This window comes from Lemur catta, chromosome 3, assembly GCF_020740605.2.
Source record: "Lemur catta isolate mLemCat1 chromosome 3, mLemCat1.pri, whole genome shotgun sequence".
NCBI classification, from domain to species: domain Eukaryota; kingdom Metazoa; phylum Chordata; class Mammalia; order Primates; family Lemuridae; genus Lemur; species Lemur catta.
This window is the reverse complement of record NC_059130.1, coordinates 10427883-10455333: the sequence shown is the minus strand read 5'-3', so window position 1 is coordinate 10455333 and position 27451 is coordinate 10427883. Positions and strand designations below refer to the sequence as shown.

At 42.2% G+C, this 27451-nt stretch overlaps 1 protein-coding gene across 1 annotated transcript in view; it reads left to right on the top strand.

Moving 5' to 3' along the window:
* The first annotated feature begins 10505 nt into the window (after positions 1-10505).
* Positions 10506-27451, top strand: part of AKNAD1 (AKNA domain containing 1) — a 29552-nt gene continuing 12606 nt past the window's right edge. The window contains exons 1-5 of the mRNA XM_045546307.1: positions 10506-11489; positions 13435-13474; positions 13637-13782; positions 13880-13942; positions 18514-18647. Of these exons, the coding sequence (XP_045402263.1) occupies positions 10518-11489; positions 13435-13474; positions 13637-13782; positions 13880-13942; positions 18514-18647 (1355 nt within the window). The 5' untranslated portion in view covers positions 10506-10517. The remainder of the gene's footprint in view (positions 11490-13434; positions 13475-13636; positions 13783-13879; positions 13943-18513; positions 18648-27451) is intronic.

Sequence of the window (27451 nt, the reverse complement as noted above, 5' to 3'; positions counted from 1 at the left end):
GAGATTCATCCATATAGTTGCATGTGTCAAATTATCATTTTAAATTTTTTAAACTTCCAACTTTTGAGGTGTGCCCTCCTACGATGTTTACTGTATCTCAACAAATTACAGTTGTTCCATGGGATGACAAAGCTCCACATTGGGAAGGGCTTCAGAGGCAGTAGGTGCCCCCTGGAAATATAAGAGTTGCTGCTTAGGGGTGAAATGTTGAGGCATAGATCCTAGATTTCTGACAATCCCCCCAAATATTAAAGAACATAGGAATAAGCAAAATAATGGCCTCCAAAATGTCCAAGTACTAATTCCTGGAATCTGTGAATGTGTTACCCTACATGTCAAAAAGGATTTTGCAGATGTGATTAAATTAAGGATTTGAGAAGATTATCCTAGATTGTCTGGGTGGGCACAAGACACAATGTAATCACAAGAGTCCTTATGAGTGAAAGGAGGCAGGAGTGTCAGAGTCAGAGGAGATTTGAAGATGTTGTGATGTTGCCTTTGACGGTGGACGAAGGGGCCATGGGCTAAGGAATGCAGAGAGTCTCTAAAATCTGGAAGAGACCGGATTTTCCCCTCCAGCCTCCAGAAGGAACATAGCCCTGACTACAACTTGATTTTAGTCCAGTGAAACCATTTTCAGACTTCAACCTCCGGAACCAAAAGATAATAAGTTTGTGTTGTTCCACACCACTAAGTTTGTGATAATTTCATTAAATAAAATTTATGGGAGGTCATTTTGGACTGAGCTCCTGTTTTAGGCCCAACAGACCAGACCAAACCAGAATGAAGTCACTCGTGCTAGGTGCCGTGTAATCAAACCAAACTTAGAAACGGGCCAGTTTTCCAAAAAGCAGGAGATTCACAGGAAGCAATCCAGTGGGGCCCAGTCAACCTGAGCCAGCATGGTAAGGAAGTCCTTTCTGCTTTAACCCTACAAGGAAACAACCAGTCTGCTTTTTGTCCCTTGTTTCTGCTTCCTTGGCCTTTTCCGCCCGTAAAGCTCACCCGCTCTGCTCAGCTCTCTGGAGGGCCTTTCTATTTTGTAGATGGAATGCTGCCCGATTCATGAATCACTAATAAAAGCCAATCAGATCTGTAAACACAATTTGTTGAAATGTTGTTCTTTAACAATTTTGTTACAGCGGCAATAGGAAACCAACACAATAATCAATCCTATACTTGATCTTAGCCAAAAGGCCAAGAAGTGATAAAATAACTCATCCTGTAAAGACAAAAACAAAAAGCAAAAAAAATGCTTACAATGCTGACGAGTCTGACTACTTCTATTTCTTCTTCCTCTTTGTGACATGTGGTCTAACAAGAGTAAAAGCAAGTTGGCTTTGAAATCAGGCTGACCTATCCTATTTCTGCTCCTCTGAGCTCCTTTCTCATCTTAAAGAAGGAATTATATTTACCTTGGGGGGCTATGGAGAGGATTGAAGAGATGATATACACAAAGCACCTAGCACACAGTAGGCCCTCAGTAAAAGTTAGTTTTCTCTGCTTCCCATCTAACACCTGATTCCAAGGAACTAAATCATTGTTGCTAGTGACCTGCTATGTAATTGGAGCTAAATTGCTTCCTCTCCTTGTGTCTGTTCCATGAAGTTAAATGGAGATACTTAAGTCCGGGAGAGTATTTAATTAGAGATTGTAATGTGACTAGATACTCCTGGTTGAAAAGTGTTATTTAGATGCAAAGTGCTGTTATCTTTTGAGCAGGTAATTATTTCCTGTCCTAAATTGTTTAGCATTGTGTACTGAGTTTCCATCTCATCTTGAGATAATGACATTTCTTGAGAGGGTAAAGAAATATCTCAGCTAGGCGTTGTGAGTCTTAGTTAATTAATGTTTATTAAGCCTACATAAGCCTACCATAAAAGGCTAAATGTTGATTATTTACCTTTCATATGGTTGTCAATTCTGATATTTTAATATAGCAACTAATATTGTCCAAAGAAGTTGGCATTTCAGCATTGGATTAGGTAATATTTATTTTATAATCATGTTGGGGGCTCTAATTTATTACTATTCAAAGAGATTCTTTTTTTTTTGATACAGGGTTTCACTCTGTTGCCCAGGCCAGAGTGCAGTGTCATCATCATAGCTCACTGCAGCCTCAAACTTCTGGGCTCAAGTGATCCTCCTACTTCAGCCTCCTGAATGACTGGGGCTACAGGTGTGTGCCACCATGTCCGGCTAATTTTCTTTTTTTTATTTTGGTAGACACGGGGTCTTGTTATGTTGCTCAGGCTGGTCTCAAACTCCTGGCCTCAAGTGATTCTCCTGCCTCAGTTTCCCAAAGTGCTAGGATTATAGACATAAGCCTCCATGCTTGGCTGAGTTGTGGTTTTTACCAGAAAGGAGTTAGGGAAGTATTGATAGCTGTTATTTTTCTACCATGGCATAATTTATAACAGATTTACATTTCATATCCTTATCTCAGATAAAACCATACAAACTGCCTAAAAAAGCTAAAATTTTGAAGTACTGAGAGATCTTATGTAATAGTTAATAATTTTTAAGGCTAGTATTTATCAGACATTATGTGCCAGGCACTGTAAACCCTATGCATGTGTTAAAACTAAAATAGGCATAATCCAACTCTAACACATCACATTTATTTAGAGAGCATTACTATCTGTAGAAATTTTCAAATATGTAACTGTTCATCAGGATTGCTCATACTGCAGTGAGATGAAGGAGGATTTGAGAGCACAAGGACTTTGGTTTCATAGCAATGGCTATCATTTATTGGACATGACAGATGCCAGACGAAGTAAACACATTTTATTCTTAGAGCAAACTTTTGAAGTAGGATTGTCATCACCATTTTACGAAGTAGGAAAGTAAGGGTCAAAGAAGTTAGGTCACGTGCCCAAACTTGAGAACCTGGGAAGGGGCAGTACCAGGATTCAAACTCTTGTCCTGCTATCCCTAGAGCACGAGGACATAGGAGGACCCTGCATGCCTTCCATGAAGAATATCCTTCCTGGGGAAGCCATTCTCTCTTTCTGCTCCTTACAACACTCGTTCATCAATGAGGGTATTGGTCTGGGTGATCTGTAATGTCTTTTGCAGCTCAATGTTTTATGAGCCTTTGATTCTCATTTCATTTTCTTCTTTCCATAAAAGAAGATTATACCAAAGAGAAATGTGACTCTCTAAAAAAGGTATTGTGATGAGTCAACCAGAATCAATCTTACTTAAGCCCTGACATATACATTAACTGAGGCCAAGAGATGGTTAAAGATTACTTTCCCTCCCGTGACCTGGGGGGTTTAGTCTCCGCAGGAGAGACGGGTCTCTTCTCCCAAGCAGAAATGTAGTGACTGTGCCTAAAGAGCAGAAGACCCCTTTCGTGAGGCTACCCCGAGAAACACGTTTGCACACGCATGTATGCACACCCACGTATGCAGACACTCCATGAAGTCAGGCTAGAGGCAGGGCTGAAAACCAAGCACTTACTGCACCCAGTTCAAGACTTCAGAGCATTTTCCATTTCCTAGCACTTCACAAAGGATTTTTTCTATGTATACAGCACAAAATATACATGAGAAGGCTGAAATTTTGGCCACAGTGCATCTCCCAGACAAAACAGTTGTCTTGGTGCCCTAATTGAAGCCGTATCTTAGTATCAGGCAGAGGAGGACAAATTCTACCCTCTCCACATGTAGTCTGAGTGGCTCTGTTCTCCTTTCTACTCATCTGGTTTTTCCCCAAATCCAGAACCCGAGAAGGGACAAGTGCCTACGTGAGGTATAGTCAACTATGGCATGTGGTTCACATGTACTCAGTAAATGCTAGTCGACTACAAATATGTTTAAAACATAGAACAGCATGCTCTAACAAAGGCCATCATCTTTTCATATAGTTTAGATAATCATCTTCATATTTTTAAGTGCCATATTTCCATATTTCCTTTTCTGTTAATTCACGTCCTTTGCTCTTTGGGGTCATTTTTTTTAATTGATTTGAGTGATGTTTATTCTCAAATACTTAGAAAATGCAAGAAAGCATGACCAAAGGGTCATGATTAATTCTTCCCTGACCTTCACACACCTTCGCAAGCACATTGCCAGTTTCTGCTGATTGTTACTCCAAAATTGTCTTATGTCTTGAACACATCCATTTCTTTGATCTCTGCCACAACCATGTTAGCTCCTTTCAGTTTCCCCAATACACAGAGTTCCTTCCCATCCTCAGGTCTTTGTGCACACGTCCCGTCAGCCCAGAACACCCTGCCCCAACACCTTGCATGGCTGGCTTTGCATCCTTCAGGCTCCAGCTGGAAATGCACATCCTCAGAGAGCCCTTCCCTGCCTGGACAGCTCAAAGTTTTCTGTTCCTTCCTACATTCTTTCTCTTAGCAGTGTCTTCCAATCCCTCATAGCAATGTACATTAGTAACAATCATTAATAATATACATTATTCTAAATCCTTTGCATGCAATTAATGAGTATTTGTAAAGTGCTATACAAACAAGTGTTGATTTAAGCAACCAACTCATATGAGCCTCACAACAATCCTATGCAGTGGTGCTGCTAATATCCTTATTCTATAGATAAGTAAACTGAAGAACAGAGAAGTTAAGCAACTTTCCCAAGATTGCACAGCTAGTAAGTAGCAGAGCCTAGCTACAAACTCCACTTGGCATCAAATTCCACACTCCTAACTATTCTCTATATTTGCTTTTGATTCCAGGACCTGGCATAGTGTCTTATACCTAATAGGTATGCTTACTAAATATTTGTTTAATAAATGGAAGAACAGCTCTAATAAAAAAATAAAATTTACCTGTAATGCTACCACATACAGATTTTTGGAATTCATTCTCTAGATTTTTCTCCTAATGCAAGGTAGACTTTTTTTTTTTTAAGAAATGGGATCTTGCTCTGTTGCCTAGGCTGGAGTTCAGTGGTGTGATCATAGCTCACTGTGGCCTTCAACTCCTGGCCTCAAGTGATCCTCCTACCTCAGCCTCCTGAGTAGCTAGGACTACAGGCACTCACCACCATGCCCGGCTAATTTTTATAATTTTTTCTGTAGAGAGGAGGTCTCGCTATGTTGCCCAGGCTGGTCTCAAACTCCTGGTCTAAAGCTATCCTCCCACCTCAGGCTCCCAAAGTGCTGGTTTTATAGGCATTAGCCACTGTGCCTGGCCAGGATAAACTTTCTGTCAAAGTCATAACTTTTAGAAATCATTTTGAGAAGCATATATGAAGCATCAATGTATATATATATATTTGACATTTTATTCATTATTTTTAAAAAATTATAATTTCACGTCAATATTCTTCCTTTAGGCAGTGGGTAGAGGGCAGAGGAGAGAAGGACAAATCCTTAGATAAGGGAGGAAGGGTTTTCCTAAAATATTCTGGCCCTTCTTATCTCTAGCAGAGGTTGCCAAACTTAAGCTGGAAAGCTTAGGGAAGGGCAGCTTCAGGAATGAGGCATTTTTGTTTGTTTGTTTTTTGTTTTAAATTATACTTCTTTAAATCAGTGTGTTTTAAAGTTTATTATTAGAATTATTTTCAGAAAATCAATTAGCAAGAATTTTCTAAATGTTCCCAAAGCACAGGAAAGGTTCATGATTTACAGTACAAATTAGGCAGACTATGATGATTACATGGCTACGTCAACGGGAAAATTGGATAAAAGGCAGTGCTGACCTCCCAGAGAGCAAGGAAAACCGGTGAAACATCAAGAGGAAGTTTCTCCAAATACTGGTTTGCTTATGGTTTCAAAGATTTTTTTTTTCCTGACTTTTAAAATAGTTTCAGAATAAGAAATTTTTAACAGCTGGTCATCAAATTCATGCACACTCACAAAAGGACTCCATCTCTAAGACTGACTATAAATAATACATCCATCTGGCTCTCGCGGGAGTATCGAATTGACTTGTTGCCCCATCACCGTGTCTCCCTTCTGCCACTGCACAATGACAGGGTGAAGCCAGACTGCCACGTTGAACGGATATGGTTACAGATAGAGACACTGCATTGTGGACACCCCTCGTTGCTGAAATAAAGTTAGCTAATAGGATTACCGAGCATCACCAAATGCAGTCATTGCAGACGAGGCCTGTATCACATTACCTTTGAATATATTTTCATTTAGAAACACCGTACACCGAATGCAAAATCCATGAATACCTGACCCCTGGGTGTGGCCTAGGACATATTATTCTGAGCCGTCTCCTATTTTCTTTCATGGGTAAACAGAAATCCTGAGCTAGAAATAGAGGGAGAGAATGTGAAAATTAAAACAGAGTCAAACCAAGTGTTTTGAATGCTCTTAAAGGACAAAAAAAAAAGACTACAGTTTAGATCACATTAGAAGTTCCCTATGTGGTCTTCAAAGCTTATTTCTTGCAGCTAAGGAGCTCAGATGAAGCAGACATACCACAACTTTGAAGCTTCATTTTTGTTCTATTATTCAATCTCAGTCAACTTCCAACTATTGAACAAAAAGATGATTTAGAGTTAAAGGATTGCTCGTCTGTGTTGCAAGGCCCTTCAACTTGTTCACTCTGTGATATCCAGAGACCCCAAGATGTTGGTGAGTTTCTATTGTTACTGCCATTGTTTTAGCTCTTTGTGTTGACGGTAGCATTGTGTTGGCTGAAGACTTAGAGCAGCATATTGCTTTGTGCAGTGCAAAATATCAATGAATCATGCACTGAAAGCTTTTAACTGTAATCTAGTCACAGTCTAAATGACAAATATCTATTTGGATTGCTGAATCATTGCCTCCAACCGCCAACTCTTATTGTCATTACCAAGTCAGTAGGGCTGATCTTAGATGTGTGGAGTATAAGACCTGTGAGTGTTTTGTGTCTGTTTTAACTAGTACTTCTGTGGCTGTAGGAAAAGGTGGGTAGAAACAATTCCTGCTTTCTCTACATCTGGGTCCTATACACCTTCCCCAGTTTGCCTGGCTAGCAGAGTTCTAAACACAGAACAGAGGGTAGTGGGGATGAGGTTGAGAGATTGTTGTAAGCACGTGGCCCCACAGTTTTCCTTGGGTGATGAAACAGTCCTCTAACATGTAAAATGGTATTATCACTAAATGGGCCTAGTGACTGGAAGAAATATCACCTACCAGCCAGAAACCAGGATTTGCTGACCATCTCTGGTCTCTCACCACTAAGGAGTCTGTGTTTTCCCATCTATAGACATTCTTAATTGAATCCATCAGATTGCCAGTCATCCCAGGCATGGTTATCTTCTCTTAAATAGGCAGGTTAGTGGCTTAGGGCAGCACTTCATCTCCACATTGAGACTTCATGATAAAATAAACCACACAGGGAAGGGCTGTCAGCATGGTGATCACCTTGGTGTCCATCCCTCCTCAGGTCCTGGACTGGAGTGTTTTCACAGGCTGGGGCACTGTGATGTCTGGCCCTGGTTGCTCACAGTGTTCATGCTCAGAGGGGCTTGTGAGCCGTTGCTGAACACACAATGGTCAGTACAGCTGCACCAGCAGTCATGGCCCCAAATGTACTCCCCTGACTTCAGTAAATCAAATGGATTTCTACGGAAAGGTTCTGTTGGGTTCTGACCGGAATCTCTTTGGATGTGCCTTTGGATTCCAAGACTGAGCTGGGTGTTGATGTGAGAAGATGTTCCAGTTCCTTCCAGCTACCTGTAAGGCCCATTACAATGCTAAGTATAGGGATTGTCCCTTTCCAGAAAAAAATTCTCTTGATATTTTGCATGCACTCAAAAAAAAAATAATAATAACAGAAGCTGTTTTCCTATATGTAATTAGAGAGTTCCTCAGGCTTCTGGCTTATCTTGGTGGTGTCTCTTTTTCTTTTTCTTAAGAGTCATAGCAAAAAGGCCGGGCGCAGTGCCTCACGCCCATAATCCTAGCACTCCGGGAGGCCGAGGTGGGAGGATCGCTTGAACTCAGGAGTTTAAGACCAGCCTGAGCAAGAGCAAGACCCTGTCTTTACTAAAAAGAGAAAAAATTCGCCAGGCGCGGTGGCAAACGCCTGTAGTCCCAGCTACTCGGGAGGCTGAGGCAGGAAGATTGCTTGAGCCCAGGAGTTTGAGGTTGCTGTGAGCTAGGCTGACACCACAGCACTCTAGCTTGGGCGACAGAGCGAGACTCTGTCTCAAAAAAAAAAAAAAACAGTCATAGCAAAAATCAAATTTTATCAATTTAAACAGAATAATATTTTAGAAACTGCAATCTAGCCAACAATGTGTCTTTTCTTCCTTAACAGGAAGGGCTTGGAGCTCAGCAATGAGCTTCTCAAAATATTGTACAAAGAAAGCACGAGGATGACTTTGGGGCTATAGTTTGGGTCATTAAAAGTCCTGCAAAACTAGAGTTTGTCTTCTTTTTCTCTTTTCTCTGTAGGTATTTAAACATACTCTCTTTTTTTTGTTCTCAAAAATTAGACACTGTTTCGCTTAAAATTATTTAGTGATTTTTTTTTTATCTTTAAACAATATATTCATTTACAGGTAGATTTTAAAAATAGTTTTAAGGCTCTGTAAGAGATTATGTCTTATATCTGCAATTCCTTCCTTTATCCTTTAAATATCGCCACACGTAAGGAGCACCTTGCCTTCCGGACCCGCGCATTCTTCAGTTCCTGTACTGAGATTGGCTTTGGTTTTTCATTTTTAAACTACCATGCACTGAATTCTCATACTGTGCCACACGCTTCGCATGCGTTATCTCAAGTATCGCTCTTCCTATTTTTCAAAAGGGGAAACAGAGACTCAGAAAAATTAAATATTAATAACTTGCCAGCTGACATGAAACTAACAAGTGGAGAAGCTGGAATTCCAACCCAGGTCTCTCGACTCCTGCTTCCCACTGTGCCTTGTACTCGCCCGGGAAGCATTTTCTCTTGTTCTTCAACTTGGGTCACAGTAGCCTGTAATTCTGCTCATGAAGGTGTACCTCACTTTTTAGTAAATACCGCCTCTATAAATGATTTAAAGTAATTCTGCAGTGATCTCTCTCTCTCTCCCCCTCTCTCTTAAAAGTATCTTTTTGTTTTGGGTTTTCTAACATTGACATGTTATCTATAAATTAACATTTTTGTACAATGTTTCACAGATGCCTTTACCACATTTAGTTTGTACTCCTTTTTACTTCAGAGAACTTAGCTCAAAAAAAAAATTTTTTTTTTTGCCCAAACATACTATTTTAGCTTTTGAGGTTTTCTAATAAATCTCAAGTTTATAGACGCATACAAATTTGATTGAGGAGAGAAGCCTCAGGGATCTGCTCGCCCAGCCTGTAATTGCACGGGCCAGAGCTGCCCTGTGGTCACCCTGGGCCGGTGAACCGCGAAGCCCAGGCTACTCCTGTCCTGCCGGGAGCGCTGGCTACTCCACCTAAAAGTTGAGATCATTTCTGAGGAGTTATCCCAAAAGTTGACAAATCAAGAAGAAAGATCTAAATGTGTGTTTGAAATTTTGTTTTAAAAAAAAAGAAAAAAGAATTCATCTACCCAAGTGGCAGCTGGTTTTGTTCTGACCGTTTTCAGGAATATCCCCCAAATACTCTGCCACCTCCAGACTCCAGCTGGTCAGGACTGCTCAGGGGACAGCAGCCTTTCTGACCAGGTGCCTGCCCGGGTCCTCACTAGGAGAGAGAAGTTTGGCTGCAGACCAGCCTCCAGGTGTTCAAATGGCCTATCTGTCCCTTGGTCATATTTCTGCCAGTCTTTCTCTGCCCTTCTTGGACACACAAGGGGAAGTTAGGAGAAGGGGACCAGAATGTCTGGAGGGACAGCTGAGAAAGCACCGGAACAGGAAGGTTGGTGTTGAGTTTGAGCTGAGCCATCTTCCAGTGCCACACGCCTTACAGGTCTGTCTGTGACGTGTGGGCAGGGGACAGCCAAGGCACTTTAAATACATCAATCCTTTACTTGCACCCCAAGGTCCTATTTTGAGAGAACAAACTCCAAATAGTATTTCCTAAAGGAGGTTGATAAATATTTGGTCATTCGCTGTCCCTCAAGTTTTAATGAATGAAAATTTTAACACTCCCCTCTGTTTTTCTCTATTCCTCCCTGTAAAAGCAGTGGCATAAAACCCCTGATTACGTTAACACAGTCTTTAGGATGGGTTAGCTCTGGGCTGGGCTTTCCGCCTTCATGTTTCCCACTGAATTTCTTTAAATGAAAACATCCATTTCATTCTGGCACAGACACCCGCATAGGCAGAGCTTCACGCATTATTCCCATACATTTTTGTTGTTGTTGTTACACTGGTGGTTTAATTTTTTAATATTTAACTCTTTAATACATTTAGAATCTACTTTTTAGTAAACTTCTAACAATATATATTTTTCCAAATGGTTAATGCAATGCTCGAATACTATTTGTTGAATAACCTATTTCTCCATACATTTAACTGCGAGGCTGCTCTCCTCTCGCTGGAACAGGACGCACGGTGAAGACAGTCAGCAAAAACCAGAAGATCTACGGTTACAGTTAAGAACGGAGCCCAGGCAGCAGAGGACGGGCAAGGTCAGGCTGCACCACCATGGACGACACCGATTTTTCAGAAGATACAACGTGTAAGCAACAGGAGGAGTTGCCTTATGACGGGGACGATTATGATTCTACCTCAAAATATGACACCCTTGATGGCGTGAATCCAATCATTTTCACGGCAGATGGCCCTCAAGAGAAGGCTGCACATGACGAGACCTGCAGAAACACAGCGAAGGCCATGCCTCTGCATAAAATTACTGAAAATCCCATCAACAAAAAACATGATAAAGAGGAGCAATGCACCGTAACTGCCCACATTCCAGCTGACAAAGGAGACACCTCGAAGTCAAACATTTCCGACATTTTACTCCATCGTCTTTCCAAAGAGCAGTTCTTACGAGGTCAGAGCATCGACTGTGAAACTCCCCCAGAGATCTCAAATGCTGACAGTTTTGAAGAAGCAGCTATGATTAAAAATATTATTTCATGTTATGTTGAGAATTCTTGGCCAAAAGAACAAACCTCAGAACTCACTGACCAACTTAACCCCAAAGGGGACGGTGAAAACAGCAACGAGCCCAGTTGTTCTCTAAACATGACAGAAGACTCCTCTGATTTAGAAGAGCCAGTGGCCTCTGGAGATAGCAGCCGTCAAGAAAATTCAAATTTTCTAACTAAAATCAAGGGTCCAAGTGATAAACAAAAAAGTTGTCCAGGGAAGTCACCCCAGAAACAGCAGACTGAAAAAGCAAGTTCAGGCAGCGGATTCAAATGCTGCCAAGGTCATGTTCATTACCGGCTCCCTGATTTCTCTAAGGCTGCTCCGAAAGTGAAAATTCCTCAAGACAAGGTAGTTAATGAACCATTTACAATAGCTAAACAAGCCAACTTTTCTCCTAAATTGAGAAGTAAATCAGTTATGGCGCAAGATCCTTTAGAAGCCATGCCTATGTCAAATTGTGTTGAAAAACAACATCAAGAGCAGACAGGGAAAATTACTGAACCTTCACAACAATTACAGGTAAATGAAAATAGTCTCCTGTAAATACATAAGCAGAGCCACTGCTTGTCTATCTCTGGGTGGGTTTGTGGAGGGCGCGTGGGGCTTGGTTCTAGTTCTGAGGTCTCGTTCAGCCTCCTGGGTTACCCTGGGCCAGCGACTTGACCTCCCAGAAGCCCAGTGAATATCCTCATGAGAAGACTCAGGGGCTGGACTGACAAGAGCACATGAGAGAATAAAATCCAAATTCTTCCAGCTGGAATTTGGGTCTCCCCATTTTTAAAATGTATCTCCCCTCCCCAGGAGTCACCCTCAGTTACCTGGCTGGCCCCGAACCTCTTCTCAGGCCCTGAACCCTCTGAGCTCCTGCCTTGCGTGGCACATCCCATCTCTGCTTACCAAAGACCTGCTTGTTTTCGTGGCCTCCTTCAGTTCCCCCTTTCGGCCACATAACTTTTCAGGTGCCCCAAAGTCACAGCCTTTTCCATCCTTGTTTGCTTAGTGCTGTCAGAGCCGGAGTCGGTCGTCACAACCTGGAGGTGTGTTTCTCCCACTAGATTCAAAGCTCTGGAGGGCAGAACCTCATCTTCATCTTTCCGCTGCCCACCTTCCCCCAGAGGCCTGGCCTTGTGTCTCACATATATTACGGCCTTAGCTATTGATGCTGAGTTGAGTTGGATTAAGATCTTTAACAACAGGCTTCAAACGTGTTATATTGGCAACCATCCAGTACAAAACTTTGTTGATGCTTAATTTATGCTATTCCCCCCTTTCCCTTACCCCATCTTCTCACCCCCTCCGCATCTTCCCAACATGGTAAGGCTCAGGATCTCATTGATTATTGAGGTTCAACGGTAAGGTAAATCCACACTGATAATCAAAATAAACATTTTAGTTCTTTGGCACTTTGCCAGGACTTCATGATCTTTCTTTTAAGCTTTATACAAAGGGTGTCCTGGACTAAACGATACTATCTGCCTGTTTCCATTTCCATCCCTCATGCTTCAACTCCCTTCTCTTCCAAGGAAGTGCTCTGGGGAGTGTGAGCAGAACCCTGCCCACCCCCCCACACACACACCTGGAGCCAGCAGCCCCACCTGGCCAAGACTGGGATGTTTCTCTAAGTCTTGGAGAAATCTATACCCCTGTCGTATTTGGAAGCCTCGGGGGTGTTCCTGTTCTGCCTGCAGGAGAACATCCCTGTTGTGCCCAGCGCTCAGTGCCCCCTGGTTAGTGGGAGCAATGTGATGTCAGGCTCATTTCTTTCTGGCAGTGGGAGTTTGAGGTCAGCTATCTGACTTTTTCCAGTCCCGTCAATTCAGATTGGAGAACTGCACGCTACAGGTTTCATATCCATCATATACTTGAGACATCTGTAATGACCAGAGTCTATTCTGACCACCACCATTTAACTCTCTGGCACTAGCAGGTTTCTGATCTTCACGTGTCAGGGAGGAAAAGGGAGGACTCCCAGGGGGAATCACTCTGGAATTTAAACCTCTGTCCAACTAGCCTGTGGTGAGTAGAAAACAATCACTATCTTCACATGCTTTGGAACTGAACGCATACTACATTTTTCTCCAGAGTTTGGCTACCATGTGGTTGGTGTTGAGAGAGCACCAGTGACAAGGCCAACAATGGTCCCTGCCCTCACGGGGCTTATGGTCTAGTTTAAGAGAAATGTGTGAGCATTCCACATACTGGAACCACACACAGCAGTAATACAGGTAACATGTACTGTTAAATGCTTACCACATACCTGTTGCTATGGCAGATATTTAACATTTAACCGTTGAAAAAACCCCATGAGATAGGTCACTTACTGTCCCCATTTGTGTCGTGGCCCCGGCTCTTGACCACAACACTGGGCTGCCTGTATGATGACCAGAACACGTAGAGTCATTCTGAATAATGGTGTCATTGATTAGTGTCAACAGTAATGTTTTCTTACCCTTTAATTGTGCAGATGGAGCCTACAGTACATGTCCACCAAGAACTGCTCACAGGTACTAACATTTTAAGACTTCTTTGATTTAGACACATATTTTGAAAACTATTTTAAAAAATAGCAAGTTGTGGTGGCTGCCACAGCCTTCTGTTTTCAGTATTTAATAAAACTATGATGAGTTGAAATGAATGGTAGCCAAAATGTATTCTTTCTTATTTAGGAATAGAATCTGAGACAAGTCTCCTTAAGGTGTCAACCTCTCCGAAAGACCCTTCCTCAAGTTCTTCTAATATATTTCAAAAGATATCCCAAGGGAAACAGATGTGTCAGAAGTTAAAAGAACAGACTGACCAACTGAAGACTAAAGTAATGCTTTTAAAGCTTGTTATAAACAATTGAAGTAACCAAATTCAAACATGAGACACCATGCCATTAATGAAAGATTGCATTTTTTTCACTGCAGGTACAAGAATTTTCCAAAAGAATAAAACAGGATTCTCCCTGTCATTTGCAAGATAAGAGAATGGTAATTAATTTTATCCAGTTTTAAAAATGTTTATCAGGGAATTTGACATGGGAAAATGTAAATGACTTTATAGCGCCATGTTTTCTCTACAGTGATGGGAGTGGAAACATTTTGCTGAAGATTAAACTGTCTTTGTTTGTAGGGGCTAACAGAGCTTGGGGTTGTTTCTATATGTATTTAGCCTTCTTTCCTTCTCAGGGGATCTATTACTTCTGACTGTTATTCCTCACCAGTCACCTAGTAATCAATCTGAGACACGGTAGCGTCAAGAGAAGAACATGTAAGCCATTATAAAGCGTGGGCCTCCCATAGTTGATGGGTCCTGGTGGATTTAGATTACAAATCTCTGGCATCTGGCAATATGACTTTGAAAACTCTTAAAATCAATCTTGAAGCAATGATTTTCAGATCGAAATCTTTTACTTTCACATATTTGCTTGTTGTTGCATGTAACCAAATCACTAATTTATGCCATCACCATAACAGCCTTGTCATCAGTGTGTGGGAAGCGGGAGTGGAGCAACGGGGCAAAGGGCTGAGCCTGGGAGAACCAGGAATGTGCTGACGGGAAGCCGCAGCTGAGGCCGTGGGGTCAGCAACACGGCAGGTGGGCAGCAGTCCCTACCCAGGCACAAGCAAGGCTCAGGGCAGGCTGCACTTCAGATACCCGGCAGTAGGGACCAAAACCAGGCAGACCCAAATGCTAAAAGACACAGCTGATCATTCATGCACCACATTAATTAAATCATTTATTCATTCGGCAAACATTTATCAGGCACTCTCTATGTCCCAGACCCTCCATGGGGCACCGGGGATTTGGAGATGAAGAAACAATTCCTTTTCCAAATGGCGTATAGTCTCTTGGGAGCAGTGGACTGGTACGCAGACAAAATGCAGCTTAAGAAATGCCACAGCTGATGCTAAGGGCAGCCTAGAGGAGGCTCACCTTTGCCAGTGAGGGGACACTTTGGAAGGCTTCCTGGGAGTGACTTCTGAACTGGGCATTGAGGGGGAAGAGGGGTGAGCTTGGCAGATAGGGGGCAAAGGAGTGTTCTAGAAAAAGGGAACAGCAGGTGCAGTGGCAGTGGGGAGAGGCAGTGCTGCCAGTGCGAGGAGCTGCTCGGTGCCGTGATGTACCAGCGGGTGCTCGGGATGTGTGGCCAAGTGGGAGGGAGGAGACCAGAGAGGTGGACGAGGGCCACGTCACGAGAGGCTGTAAGCCGCACTAAGGAGCTTAGATCTTATCCTGAGGCTGAGGGACGGGGCAGCACTGGGGATTCGAGGCTGATAAATGGGAAGCTGCGTGGGAGCAAGACTATAGGCGCAGAGATCGGTTAGGGAGCCAAAATCCAAGTGACCAGGTACAAGAGCCTGAACCAAGCTGGCAATGACAATGGAGAGGGGGACAAATCTCAGGGTTTAAGGAAGTGGTGGCAGGTGGAAAGGGGTGAATAAAGGACAGCAGGAGGCTCGGATGAGTCCCAGATTTCTGGCTTAGGTAACCAAGGCCAAGAATAAAAGTGGAGGATCCAGTTCAGAATGGGTGTGGAAGGCAGGCAGGAGCCAAGATGTCAAGTTTAGTTTGGGACATCTTGAGTTTGAGGTCCTTATAGGACATCCAGTGGAGAGGTCCAGTAGGCAGTTAGAGCAATGGGTCTGGCCCTAAATGCTGTTGGGCCAGAAAAGCGGATTTGGGCATATCTGTGGGTTGAAGCTACGGGGTAGACAAGATCGCCGAAGCAGATTGCGCAGAGTTAGACGTGAAGAGGGCCCAGGATAGATTCCTGGGGAACAGCAACCAGGGGGCAGGTGAGAAGAGGAAAGACCCGAAAGGTCAGAGGTAGACCTGGAGGAGCAGAACCAGAGATGCCAAGAGAAAAGAGGCCTTTAGGAAGGGAAGAGTGGGCCACACCATCAACTGTTGAAGGAGGGGCCAGGTGCAGTGTCTCACACCTGTAATCCCAGCACTTTGGGAGGCTGAGTAGGAGGGTCGCTTGAGGCCAGGAGTTCGATGCTGCAGTGAGCTATGATCACATCACTGCACTGCAGCCTGGGCAACAGAGCAAGACCCTATCTCTTAAAAAAAATGTTCAAGAATGGAAGGAAAATAAAGTAAGTGTGCATTGGATTTGGCAACCAAGAGACCATAAGAGTCCTTTGCAATCCTGGTTTCAATGAAGTGGTGGATCTAGAAGCGAGATCGCAGGGGTTGAGGAATAAGGATAAAGGAGATCTCCCCAAAGCCAGGATTTCAGGGACTGGCAAAACAGAATGTTAAAGGGCTGAGCAGAGCAGAGAGAACTGATTTAAGGTGCTAGCCTTCAGAGGCCTTGATTCAGGAAGTTTCTTCCTGATGTTAGAAGGTAAGTGGGGATTCCTGCTGGGACTGAGAGGAAAGTGGTGGTATCAGCCTGCCATCGAGGGTTTCCGGCCAGTTTGGCTCAGCGTTGGAGGAAGGCCAGATAGGGCCACCAAGAACCTCCTCCGCCTGAGCAACACAACACAGCAGAAAGTACTTGGATTTTGGGGTAGACATCCTAGTTCTACGTATTGGTCATACAACATTAGATGTGCTGTAGCATGTGTGTCTCCCATCTCAGACTTGTTGTGAGAATTAAATGAGGTACATCGATGCCTAGAAACTGTGCCTTATTGTATTCTGAGATATAACACACTTCAAACTCCAAGATCCCAAACTATAATTCATAATTGGCACTCTTCTCTTCTCTCTTTATCCTCTTTCCTGTGAACATCGATTCCTTCTCACGGCTTTAACTGCCATTTTCATGCTACCAGCTCCTGCATTCCTCGTCCTGACCTCTCACTGCAGACGTTTGTGTCTCCGCCTGGGTATCCTGTCCTCGCTGCAAACTCAACCTGTCCAACATCGACATCTGCAAACTTGTTAGCCTTTCCGAATTCCTCACTTCAGTCGGGTCTGTCACATCCTTCTCACTCCCCGAGCTAGGAACTCAGGCACTGTCTGTGGGATTCACAGTGTCAGTCAGGGTGCTGGTGGGGACCACATGGTTACGGAGTTTAGTACGGGCATTAGTTTACCACAGTGCGGCGAGGTGAAGGGAAAGCAGTAAGGGGAGGGAAAGGGATCAGTGGGAGCCGCTTCACCCTTAGGCCTGAAGCAGCAGAGGGACAGTCGGTCCTGGGGCCTAAGAGAGCAGCTGTAGCTGTGGGAGTAGCTGACAAGCCCCGCAGCTTTCAGTAGAGGGACCCAAGATGGCACGAGGAAGAAACCAGGGAAATAAAGATTTGTGTCTCATCCTCCACTCTTGCCTTCCATTGGCTGAAAACGACTGAAGCCGGGGCACGAGGGGGCCCGTTGCAGTCCACCAACGGTCAGCTCAGAGGAAGATGGAAGGTGGATCCAGGCAAGACCACACTTGCCATCTTTATACCCTACAGCCAATGTTTCCAAGCTCTTGTTTATTCATTTTTAACAAGAATTAGTAATAGCACCTACCATCTATTGAGTAGGTATTACTACTATGCTGCTGGCACAATGCATTATCGTATTTAATTTTTATAATGCAAGGTGAGGGCTGTTATCTTAATTTTACAGATGAGAAAACTGTGAACCTTAGAGAGTTCAAGTGGACTAAAATACAACGAGTAAGTGAGAGCGTCTGAACTTGAACCCTGTTGTGTCGGACCCCATAACCCACTGCGCTGTATTTCTGCCCTGGGCAGTCTCGCTCCACGTCATCCTTCTTCTCTGTTTTCCTGGACGCTACCTGGTCCAGGCCCTCCTGCGCATCCTTTAAGGCTGACTTGAGTCTCATCCCTTCCATGTGGCCTTGGCAGAGGAGACGAATCCACAGGCTCTTTTCTCAATAGAATAAAATCTCTAAGACCAGGGACTGTGTCTGATACAATTTTTGTATCTCAAGCTTCCGGCCCAGGGCCAGACACAGGTGGTGCTCAGGGACTGCCTAGCGCCTGGGGGTGTGGGGCTGAAGCCGCTACACATCTTCACGGTGTGACCCATCTGCACAGGCCACACGCGGTGACATCTGGAAGACCCATTCACAGCTTTGGCTAAATCTTCCTGCTGTTCCTTCCCCATCGACTCAGACCCAGGCCCTCTAACTTCAGTTCCTTTTTAATATCCATGTGGCTTCAGACATACTTCTGGGAGCTCCAATCTCCTCCATAAAACTGGGATAATAATATCTACTTTGCAACATTTACAACACTGATGTGTGGGTTCAATGAGGAATGGGAAAGTGCTTGGTAAGCTAAAAATCATTCTGCAAATATACAGGATTCTGAATGTCCCACTAAGGGAGCTCAGAGGCCTTTGAGTGGGTTCCGAGAGAGAAATCAGCAGTGATTGTACCTTTCAGCTCCGTGCTGTGAGGGTGTTGTGAGTGTTGAGAAGACGCTCGGCTTGTCTATATTTTAGATGTCACGCTCTGAAATGAAACGATTGATGCTGCCAGGAGAAGGATGGCGGCTTCGTTTTGACACTACCGTGGGGTACACCTACATTGCGTTTGGGGGAACTACACGGACAAGTTTGCATATGAATGATTCCAGTGACTTCACTGCTACAGGTCCTGGGGCACCTGCAGGGACATCTTGAACTGCTGGAGCAGAAGTTTCTGGCCACCCAGGACACACATCTGGCTCTGCAGCAGCACCCCCATGAGCACGAATCTGCGACCGTTGGTGACTTTGATCCAGAAAGGTCAGGTTTAAACCAACTGTGTAATGGGGGGGGGTCAAAGGTGACCTCCTCCAGGTGGGATTCTGATGTGGCTTCTGGCTTAGTGCTTGGAAAGCCACTGGTGTAAGGTCAGCAGAAACTGTCACCAATGAACAAAGCGTCACCTCATGCTTTGGTGGTATGGAGGACCCGCAGTGTATGAGGCACTGTGCTGAGCACTGACCCAGATGGACCACCCAAAGTGAACAACTGTCTCCTGGGGCAGAGGCATGGTGCCACCATTCTGCATTTTGTCAGATGTCATTGTAACTGGTTCTGAGACCCAGAGAAGCACAAGGAAACCCTAGAAAGGCTCACATGCTAACTGCAGAGAGCCTTCCCCTCTCCAAGTCCCTCCTCTCTCCTCTATTCCTCAGCTTTCCCTCTGTCTCCCCTCTCCTCCCTTTATTGCCCCTGCCTGGTTCTTCTCTTCTGTCCCTTTTTCCTCCTTTCTTTCCTACCCCCGATCATTCTGAGGGGAAGTGGGCAAGAGAGGACCATGTAAGGTTGATTAGTATTGGGGTGAGGGACCCACGAATCCTGACAAAGGAAAACTTTTAAAGCTTAAAGCTAAATGATTCCCAAGTTAATTCACATTAGAAACTTGGAAGCATACTCCCACTTGAAGTTTCCAGTTGGTGATTTTTATGGCCTCGAACCCTTCTCTCTCCACTCCAAATAATTTTAACATGTATTCCAGGACTAAAGGATAGGATTGTTTTCATATAATTTCCTGGTATGAATTAAAAGAATCTATTTAGTAGGCTTAATATTTGTAAATTCAGCTCTTTCTATTCAGAGCATTTTAACATGGAATCACTGTTGATGCCAAAATATTTTAATGGTTTGTATTTTAGCACTAGCATCCTGTGGTATTTTTTCCCGAGGTACAATTTTACTTTTTCAAAATGAATGGAACCTCTGTCTACTTTTATTTCAATCCTGAGTAATTAGACAGCAAGGATGAGGTTTTAATATTGATTTTTCCCAAAGGCTTATTTTTTTTTTTTCCTGAGGAAAAAAGATCTCCGTATGCTTCTGCTATTTGTTTTAAAATTAATAGAGTAAGGGTATTTATTTTCCAAGGAATCTCTTATTTTGGCAGTCATTTTAAAGACAGGCCTCTGTGCATATTAAGACCCAAGTTATGCAATGTCTTATTTATATCCTAGTTACAACCACACTGCGCCTGGCATGGGTATAAATCAAGAGTCTCAACTGCAATTATATCCCATATACGGGAGAAGCTTTCAACACTGGGGCAAGGGAGGGACCTGGCCTCTCCCAAAACTTAGTTAAAGCCACCTCAGGACAAGCAAAGGCTGATCAGCTCAAGACTGGTCCTCCTGTTCTCAAATGTGCATAATGTGGCAACAAGGAGAACCCCACACAACCCTCGGGGTTTTGATGTGTCTAGAACCTTCTAAATGTAGAGTCCAAAGTCAGGTAGATGACTTTCTGTAGGGGCCAAGAATTTTGCAAATTCATTGACTAATCACTTGTTTACATCACATGTTGTGTTCTTATTAAAACCTTATTATTACCTTTAAAAGGTAATATGCAGAAATATTTGCTTGGGTTTCATGCATCTTGCGTGTCAGCTTGTAGTCACAGCGGAAGCCAAGAAGTCAAGAAATGAGGTTCTAGCTCCATCTGTCCCTTCTCCCTGCTATTCTCAGCATACAGTCTTACCTTCTGCTTTACAGAAAAGATAACAAATTCGCTCAAAAATGCCTTCTCTCCATCTCCAAATCTCCATGTCCCCACTTCCCCTTTCTTCCTTCCCTCGCTGTCTGCCTCTTTAACCGTGGTCCTTGAGCCCGTCCCTCTTGGCCACCTTGAGGCCATGCTCCATGGTTTCACTTCTGTCTCTTAAATTTTCAGTCTCTTCTGATGCCCGGCTTCATTCTCTTGTCTGCTAGATCACAACATATTTCCATATATTTTATTTGATTATCACTTTGGTCTTCCATGCTTAGATCTTTGTCCCACCACTTTAGGACAGCCTTTCCCTACTGGTTGAAGAAGCGCTTTTATCAGATACAAAACCTCCACGTGTGTGAGGGACCGGTTCCCTTCCCTCCCATTGACCTATGTTTCTGTTTCCACATTATCCACACAGTTTTAAATTATTACAGTTTAGTCTGTATTTTGAAAGATTTCTTCTTTTAATAACATCTTTTTTTGCTATTCTTGCATACTCCACTTACTAATGAACATTATAGTTAGCTCACCGAGTTTCCTTAATAACGTTTCATGAGGATTTTGTTTAGGATTGTATTGAATTTACAGATTAGATTGGGAAGAGTTAAAAGTCTTTGCAGTGAGCGCTCCCATCCAGGGGCATGTTTTCTTCATGTAGATTTTACACAGTTTTAAAGTTTGTTACTAGCTATTTTATAGTTTTTATGAGTATTAATAGATGTTTTCTCTGTTATACAGGAAATATAGCAAATTATATGTTTAACTTGTACTGGGCTATCTTACGCCACTCTGTTCTTTGTGTTTTGCTGATTTTCAGTTGATTGCCTTTGTTTTCAGGTATGACAATCATAGCATCTAAAAATATTTAGTTTTTCCCCCTAAATATTTTTTATTTTTTGTCTTCCCTCCAATGCTTATATATCTCATTTCTTTTTATTGCTTCATTTGCTAGGTTTTACTGAACAATATTAGATAATTAACACTAGTGAAAGAGAAAATTCTTGTCATGTTCCTAACAGTAATGGGAATTCTCCCAAATATGATGATTACTGTAGGTTCAAGTAAATATACTTCATCAAGAGAGTTTCCTTCTATTCCTAGCTTTCTAGAATGAAGGCTTTTGTTGTTGTTTAATTTAGGAAAATGTTTAATCAAATGGGATTGAGAAATCTATTTAGCTTTTTTACTTTAATCTAATCTAGTAGCTTAATCTACTTTAATGTAGTAAAATATATTAATAAATATCCTAATGTTGAACTACAGAATGAATTGTTCTGGAAGAGTCTAATAACAGGACTTGTCTATTAATTAAGGTCTTGGTAGAACTCACCCATAATCTCAGTTGGACTTGGTGTATTTTGGGGAGAGATTTTTGACAATCTTTTTCATTTTTCTCTAAGTTATTCATCTTTTCGTATTTCCTATTTTTTTATTTTAAAAAAAATAACTGGATACCTCACACAATCCTACCTCTTTTTGAGTGCATTTTAATAATTTATATCTTCCCATAAACTTGCCATGTCACCTACATTTTAAACTGTGTTGGTATGAAGTTTTTCAATCTCTTTTGATTTTAAAATTTTCCTGTTATTTTTACTTTCTCATTCTGAATGATATTGGTGTTTCTCAGTGAGACTTCCCAGTTGTTTATTTTATAGATATTTTATAAGAAAATATGTTTTAGAGGCCGGGAGAGGTGGCTAACGCCTGTGATCCTAGCACTCTGGGAGGCCAAGGCGGGTGGATCACTCGAGGTCATGAGTTCGAGACCAGCCTGAGCAAGAGCGAGACCCCGTCTCTACTAAAAATAGAAAGAAATTATCTGGCCAACTAAAAGTATATATAGAAAAAATTAGCCGGGCATGGTGGCGCATGCCTGTAGTCCCAGCTACTCAGGAGGCTGAGGCAGGAGGATCACTTAAGCCCAGGAGTTTGAGGTTGCTGTGAGCTAGGCTGATGCCACGGCACTCACTCTAGCCCAAGCAACACAGCGAGACTCTGTCTCAAAAAAAAAAAAAAAAAAGAAAGAAAATATGTTTTAGTTTATTGATCTTTTATTTATTTCTGTTTATTTCCTTTTCCCGAGTTTATTTAATACTTCTTCTGTTTTGAATTCTTACTGATTGTTGAATAATGCATTTTAAGACCTTAAATTTTCCTCAGAGTACTGCTTTAACTGCATTGCGTTCGTTTTCACATGTTGTTTGTCATCCACTTGTATATTATCCCTAATATCCATTTCTGTTTCCTACTTAATCCAAAGTTATTGAGATGAGTGTTAAAATTTCCAATTAAATAGGGTTTTGGGGGGTTATCTTTTTGTTAATTTCTAGCGATAAGAGAATGAAGGTGGCATAATTTTTAATATTTTGGAATATGTTGAGATTTTTCTTTGTGGACCAATACAAGGTAAATTTTTATAAATGTAATGGATTTGAAGAAAATGAATTCTCTTTGTTGGTTAAATTTGTATATTTACATACACATGTACATATAGATCTAAACACTTATTATTCAGATATTTTATGTCCTTCCTCTTTTTCAATTGGCATAACAATTTTTTCATAGAATCACAGTTCTTAGCATCCCCTGCAAGGAACCTCAAAATCACCAAATCCAGGTAAGGAAAGTACAGTATTTTTATCCCAGAGTACAGGTTTAAGCCACCATACTCAGCCTTTATTAGTTCATTTTTTTTAAACATTGTATTAGTTTAGGATTAGTTAGAATGTAACAATATAGTTTAAACTGATAAACCACTGAAGGGCTATTTCTTCGAGATGAATAACAAAATTTTTGTGGATCATGCCTGGAAGAAATAATTTTTCTTTTTCATAGTTTTGTACTCCCTCTTCTAAACAGTAAATAGCACACTCAGTGAAATAATTATTTCCCATGAGTCCACTTCTGCATCTTCCTCCTCTCAAGTTAAATTATTTTGGATTGTCTGCATGTGCAAGATTGAGAATGCAAATCAATCACCACTGTCTTTCTACACTTTTTGCTTTTGTAGCCTCAATAATCAGAATATTTCAGATAACTGAATTCTCAGGAATTAAAATTCTGGGAGCTGAATCACCTAAATAATTGCCTTAAATTGACTCATCACTTGCAGACGGTACTTGAAGACACAACTGGGGGCTGATATTCAAAACTTGAATGAGGTTTTTGTCAGAGCTAAGGACAAGATGACGAAGACTATATAAATGCCAGCCCTTCCAAAGCAGTGTGTTTGCCCCCTCAAAACACCTGCTCGGCAAAATCTCCCTCATTCAACAGCCAGCCTCAGAGTCGGGTCATTTTTGTTCCCGGATACCCAGGCTCTGCCTCAGGCAGAATTTGCGCTGTGCCTCGTGTCTTTGTGCTGATCTTTGTACCCTGAACTTCCGGAATGCCCGGTGTAGAGTGAATGCTCGGTATGGTAAGCCCTGAGCCACTGTGGCAGTGACAACTAATCTCACAAGCGGTCCCCCAGGCTCACAGCTTGTTACCCTGCTAGTCCCGGCCCTGCATTGGCGTCCGGTGCTATAAGGCAGCCTCGTCCTCTTCCTTACTTTGTCCCAAGCTTAAAGAATTGTTGTGAAATGATAACTTTGTTCTAAGTAGCCCTGAAAAGAGGGTCTGCTGCTGGTATTATTCATCCATTCAGCAACATTTATTGCTATATGCTAAGCACTTTTCTAGGTAGAGGATACAACACAAACACGGCAGACCAATCACCTGCCCTCAAGATGCTTACAGTTCTGTGAAACATACACTTAATAAAATTAACATATAATTACAGAATATTAAAAGTACTGTGCCGGAAATAATAACACATTCTGCATCACTCTGAAGCCAGACTACCTGGGTTCAAATACTGGCTCTGTCACTTACTATTAACAGCTGTGTGAACTTGAGAAAGTTACAGAACCTCTCTGTGCCTCAGTGCCCTCCTCTGTAAAACGGGGATAATAATACCTGCCTCACAGGGTTTTTATGACGTTTAAATGAGTTAACACATGTAGAGTACTCAAAACAGGGCCTGGCTCCATAGCAAGCCCATTACCTGGGTGTTAGCTGTCACGACTATTAAGTAATGGGATATGACAAAAAGTAAATTAACATGGGAGGGTGGTGTCACTGAGGGAGAGATGGTCAGGAAAGAAAAGCTTAGAAAAAGCCCAGAAAAGCCAAATGATCCTCAAAAGTGAGACTCCCAGGTAGCTCAAAAATGATTCTAAAATTTAAACTTTTTTTTTAACTTGTTACCTCGTCAGAGTGGGGATGGCTGGGACCGGCCAGACCAAACGGCCCCGGGGCTGGCTTCTGACTCCAGGGTGACGTCCTGTAGCTGGTCTTGGCTCAGCTCTGCCCGTTGCCTTGGCTGGTTAAGGATAAGCAGTGCTGCTCACTGGGACTCGCAAATCAGCGTAATCAAGATCACCTGGCTTTTTCCTGCCTGGCACCCCGGGTGTTAGTGCTGGTGATGGCTGCTGCTGTTGCTACGACGTTTCCCACACTTTCAGCACTGGGGAGAAACCTGGCAGGGGTACCGGGACCTACACCAGGGCTTCTCCAGCTCCACCGTGCCTAGGAACCACCTGTGGGTCTTGTTAAAATACACGCTGATTCAGTGGGTCTGCGTGAGCCTGCAATTTTGCATTTCTAACAAGCTCCCAGGTGATGCCAATGCTGCTGGTTCAGGTCTGGGGACCACACTTTTTGAGTTGCAAGTGTCTAGAGATTAATTCATTATGAATGAATTAGAAATACTAGGATTAAAAACCCCTGGGTCTAAAATTATAGCAACAGTACAATAAGCAGTAAACAGTAATATAATTCTGTTGGTTCAGAGCTTTACAGTTTAGAAAGACTTAGCAGAGGAGAAGTAGCTTAGAAAGGTGAGATTTGCCCGGGGCAAAGAACAGAAAATATTATAGCCCAGGTCTCCCAACTCCCACCTCCCTCCATTCTGCTACTGCTTTAAATCTGCCCTAAATGTCAAGTGCAGGGGTAACCCTGTACGCTTAACAGGGATACAAGAAAACACAGGGCAGTTATGGAGGGGAAAAAAAACTATTTTTTAAATTATAAAACCAATGTATACTTATTACAAAAGAAATCAGAGAACAGAGAAAAGTAGAAAGAAGAAAAATCATTGCTAATATTTTAGTGTATATCCTTCCAGTTTTTTCCCCCTGCATATACATTTTTGCAAAAGTGGGATCTTACTGTATGTATGTATTGTTTTATGATCTGCTTTTTAATTTAACATTGTATTGTGGGCATGTCTCCACATTATTTAGAATAAACCTATAGCTTCATTTTTAATGACTGCATCATATTTCATTATATGGATGTACCCTGACTCATTTAAACAATCTCATATTGATGGACATTTAGTTTTTTCCAGTTCTTTGATATTATAAACACTGCTTCAGGTAACATCATTTTACACGTAAAATTTTATCCACAGTTGTTTATTTCCTTAGAATTAAAACCTAGGATTGCAGTTAATGGGTCAAATGGTACATACTGAAAATCCTGATGCCTCCGACTCTAGAACTGTGGCCTGGTTTGTGGGCCCGCAGCAGTGTCTGCGAGCGCTGGTGTCTCCAACCTGAGCCCACCCCACATATTTTTTCTAACTTTTGCTAAAGTGATAAGTGAAAACTGGCATCTCATGGTTTTAATCCATTTGACTATTTATGAAATCCAACCTATTTTCATATGTTTCTTGGCCATTTGCACCTCTTCCATGACATCCATATTTTAACTTACGTTTGCAAAACGGAAACCACAGTTTTTTAAACAAATTAACTGCCATGTGAGTTGTATTTAACTCACGCTAGTTTTGAGCCTGGGGCCTCCTGAAGCATATGTAACTTACATCTCTCTTTACCTTTACCCTTAAGAACTATTTTTCAAGTTGCATATAACTCACGCACAGAAAACAACTAAAAATAACAAATTTGTCATTAAATTAGAAAAGGATCATTTTGTTTTCCAAGTTTTTATTCTAATTTCATAATAAAACACCATGGCCCCAAGGGGTAAAAAAAATTTTTTTTCTAGTGTGGCAGTCAATGTGTTAAAAAAAGGGCAGATAACTGGGAAAATATTAAGAGCAAATAATGTTCAGTGTTGAGATCTTTATTATATCAAGTGCTCTGACAAATGCACAAAGGAGCAGAATTGTGGTTAAGGACACAAACTACAAGTCAGACGGGTAGAGGTTCAAATCCCAGCTCAGTCAGGGATGGGGAACCTGCAGCTTTCTGATTTCAAGACTGTTCTTTTTTAAGCACTAAAGGAGGCAACAAAGGCTTCATTTTTCTCTGCTGCAGCCCTTTTAATAAAAGGATTTGTTCTGTAAAATTGGGATTCAGTCAAAAGGCTGCACGCACGTAAGGACCTCAGGGCCACTGGATCCCCACCCTCTCAGGGCCTTGCCAAGTTGCTTAAATTCTCTCAGGCTCAGGTTATTCATCATTAAAACGGAGACAACGTGCCAGGAAGGTGGGATGGAATAAGGCTGTATGAGAAGCTCCTGGCACATAATGAACAATCAACAAATGGCTGTTTTTATTAATAAGAAAACGCTGAAACACTCCAAAAAAATTAATGGACAAAGGCTAGGAACTAAAAAGTAGGAAATACAACCAATCAATATGCATATGGGAAAATGCTTATCTCCTTTAATCACAGCGGAAATGCTAATTAACACGAGGTGCCAAGCCCCACCTTAAATTAACAAAAACATTTCCGAGTGGTAATGCCTGCTGCTGAGGCAGGTGCGGTCACACTGAGCCGTCCACATTGTTGGTGGCTGTGTAATCCGTGCAGCTTTTGTGGAAAGCAATTCGGCCACACGTATCATCACACAAACACGTTGGTAACCTTTGGCCCAGTCGCTTCCTCAGGAAGTAATTCAAAATGTGGAGAAAGCTTATGTGTGAAATAATGCTTCTGCCAGCATTGTTTATAATGACGGAAAAAGTACATTTATTATCTGCTTACATAGACGGTAAGATAATAGTCAAAAATACGCAGTGGGTGGTTTCAGATCAGTAGCGTAATTGTTTTGTGTTAAAAAGGGA